Here is a 1593-nt window from a genome sequence, read left to right as displayed (position 1 = left end):
TACGTAGTCCCTGCAAAGATCTTACTCTACTAAGAGCCACGTAGGCTTGACCTTCTTCAAACAGTTTCGCACCTAAGTATACGACTGCGTGATCCACAGTGCTTCTCTGCATTTTATGTATTGTAGAAGCCCATGATAGTATTAAAGGCAACATTCTTCTTTCAGCCGTCCCGTAATTGTACTTAATAGTACTTTATAGAAAAGTACTATACTAAGTCTTTATAGAAAAGACTTAATATAGTACTTTATAGAAAAGTACTATACTAAGTCTTTATAGAAAAGACTTAATAGAAAAGTCTTGCCCACACCAGCTCCTCCTGTAAAGAATATTTTTACCCATGACCCATCCCCATTCGATCATCCCCTTTTAGGAAATAACTTAGTTCCCCCGTCTCCCCAGTAAACCTTTCAAGATCGGAAACTGCCTTTCTTAAGTTCTGGGCAGTTGCCATGCAGACTTTGATCCATTCTAGCATTGTTGAATGAGCTTCCACTAAAGAGACTCCCAATAGTGGCTCCATCTCCTCTAGAGTTGGGTTGACTGCAGCTACAGGTTGGTTGACTTCTGCTGGAGGTGGGTTGTTAATGTTCTGACCCTCATTGTATAGAACTGCTGCTCTTATTATTCCATTACCTGCCATAATTCAGAGAGAACAAAGGAAAAAGAAAACAAAATTTCTTGAGACTAAAAATTGTTCCGGTATCCAAAGGCTATATTCAAAGGCTATTCATATTCAAGGGTTAGATTAAAAAGAAATGGGAACAAAGGTTCTCTTTTCCCCTTTAGAATAAAAGTTTACTTACTATTTTTTTCTAAAATTATGCAATATCCCTTACAATTGGGTTAGGAGGTAGTCATATATACCTTTGGGTAAATTAAATACAGTTCAGTAAAAATTTTCAAATAATTGTAAATTGGTAAAAAAATGAGCACAGTGTCTTTAACCTCTGAGATTCTTTTATTTCATCTACTAATTCTACTTTTTTAAAAATATTTTCAGATTATAGGAAGTCATCATATTATTCTCATCTGCTTCTGGTATCTGGCATTACAGTTTGTTCATGGGCTCTTGCAGTGTTGTTTGTTTTTCTATATTCTCAAATATTAATTGCTTTAGATAGGTGTATGTCATGGTATGCCAAACCGGCCTGGATTTTATTTTTGTACGGTATACCAGCTATTTGGATTCCTGCTCGTATTACTGATATAATTATGAATCTGCATGAAAAGGTATAATTTTTTTTTAAATTTGCATGTCTTGTTTTATTTTATAGATACATTGTCTAATTTATTATTTATTATTTGGTAATTATCATATCCTCTTTGGAGGTAAGACCTCATTACTTGCTTTTCCTCCATAAATATTGTCATAATTCGTTACAAACCTCATTATTGATATATTATAGATTATTAAATGAACAACAAAATATATAAAACTGTATTGCAGTATTTTTATTTTTGTTGCATAAAATAACATATTTTGCCTTTTTAAGGCATATTTTTTATATATATTATATATAACATTAGCAGGAAAAATAATATTGTGGATTATAAAATAATAAAGATTAGAAAGGAGGATCTTAAAAAAAACC

At 32.3% G+C, this 1593-nt stretch overlaps 1 protein-coding gene across 2 annotated transcripts in view; it reads left to right on the top strand.

Annotated features, from left to right (window-relative positions):
• LOC112211468 (endoplasmic reticulum metallopeptidase 1-like) overlaps positions 1-1593 on the top strand; it is an 86686-nt gene that overhangs the window by 34674 nt on the left and 50419 nt on the right. For both annotated transcript variants that reach the window (XM_067053134.1, XM_067053135.1), the window contains exon 6: positions 1002-1231. In XM_067053134.1, the coding sequence (XP_066909235.1) occupies positions 1002-1231 (230 nt within the window). The remainder of the gene's footprint in view (positions 1-1001; positions 1232-1593) is intronic.

Source organism: Halyomorpha halys, unplaced genomic scaffold, assembly GCF_000696795.3.
Source record: "Halyomorpha halys isolate HHAL.00 unplaced genomic scaffold, Hhal_1.1 Scaffold1009.1, whole genome shotgun sequence".
NCBI lineage: Eukaryota > Metazoa > Arthropoda > Insecta > Hemiptera > Pentatomidae > Halyomorpha > Halyomorpha halys.
Note: the sequence above shows the minus strand (reverse complement) of the source record. Positions and strands in the feature narration are given on the sequence as shown.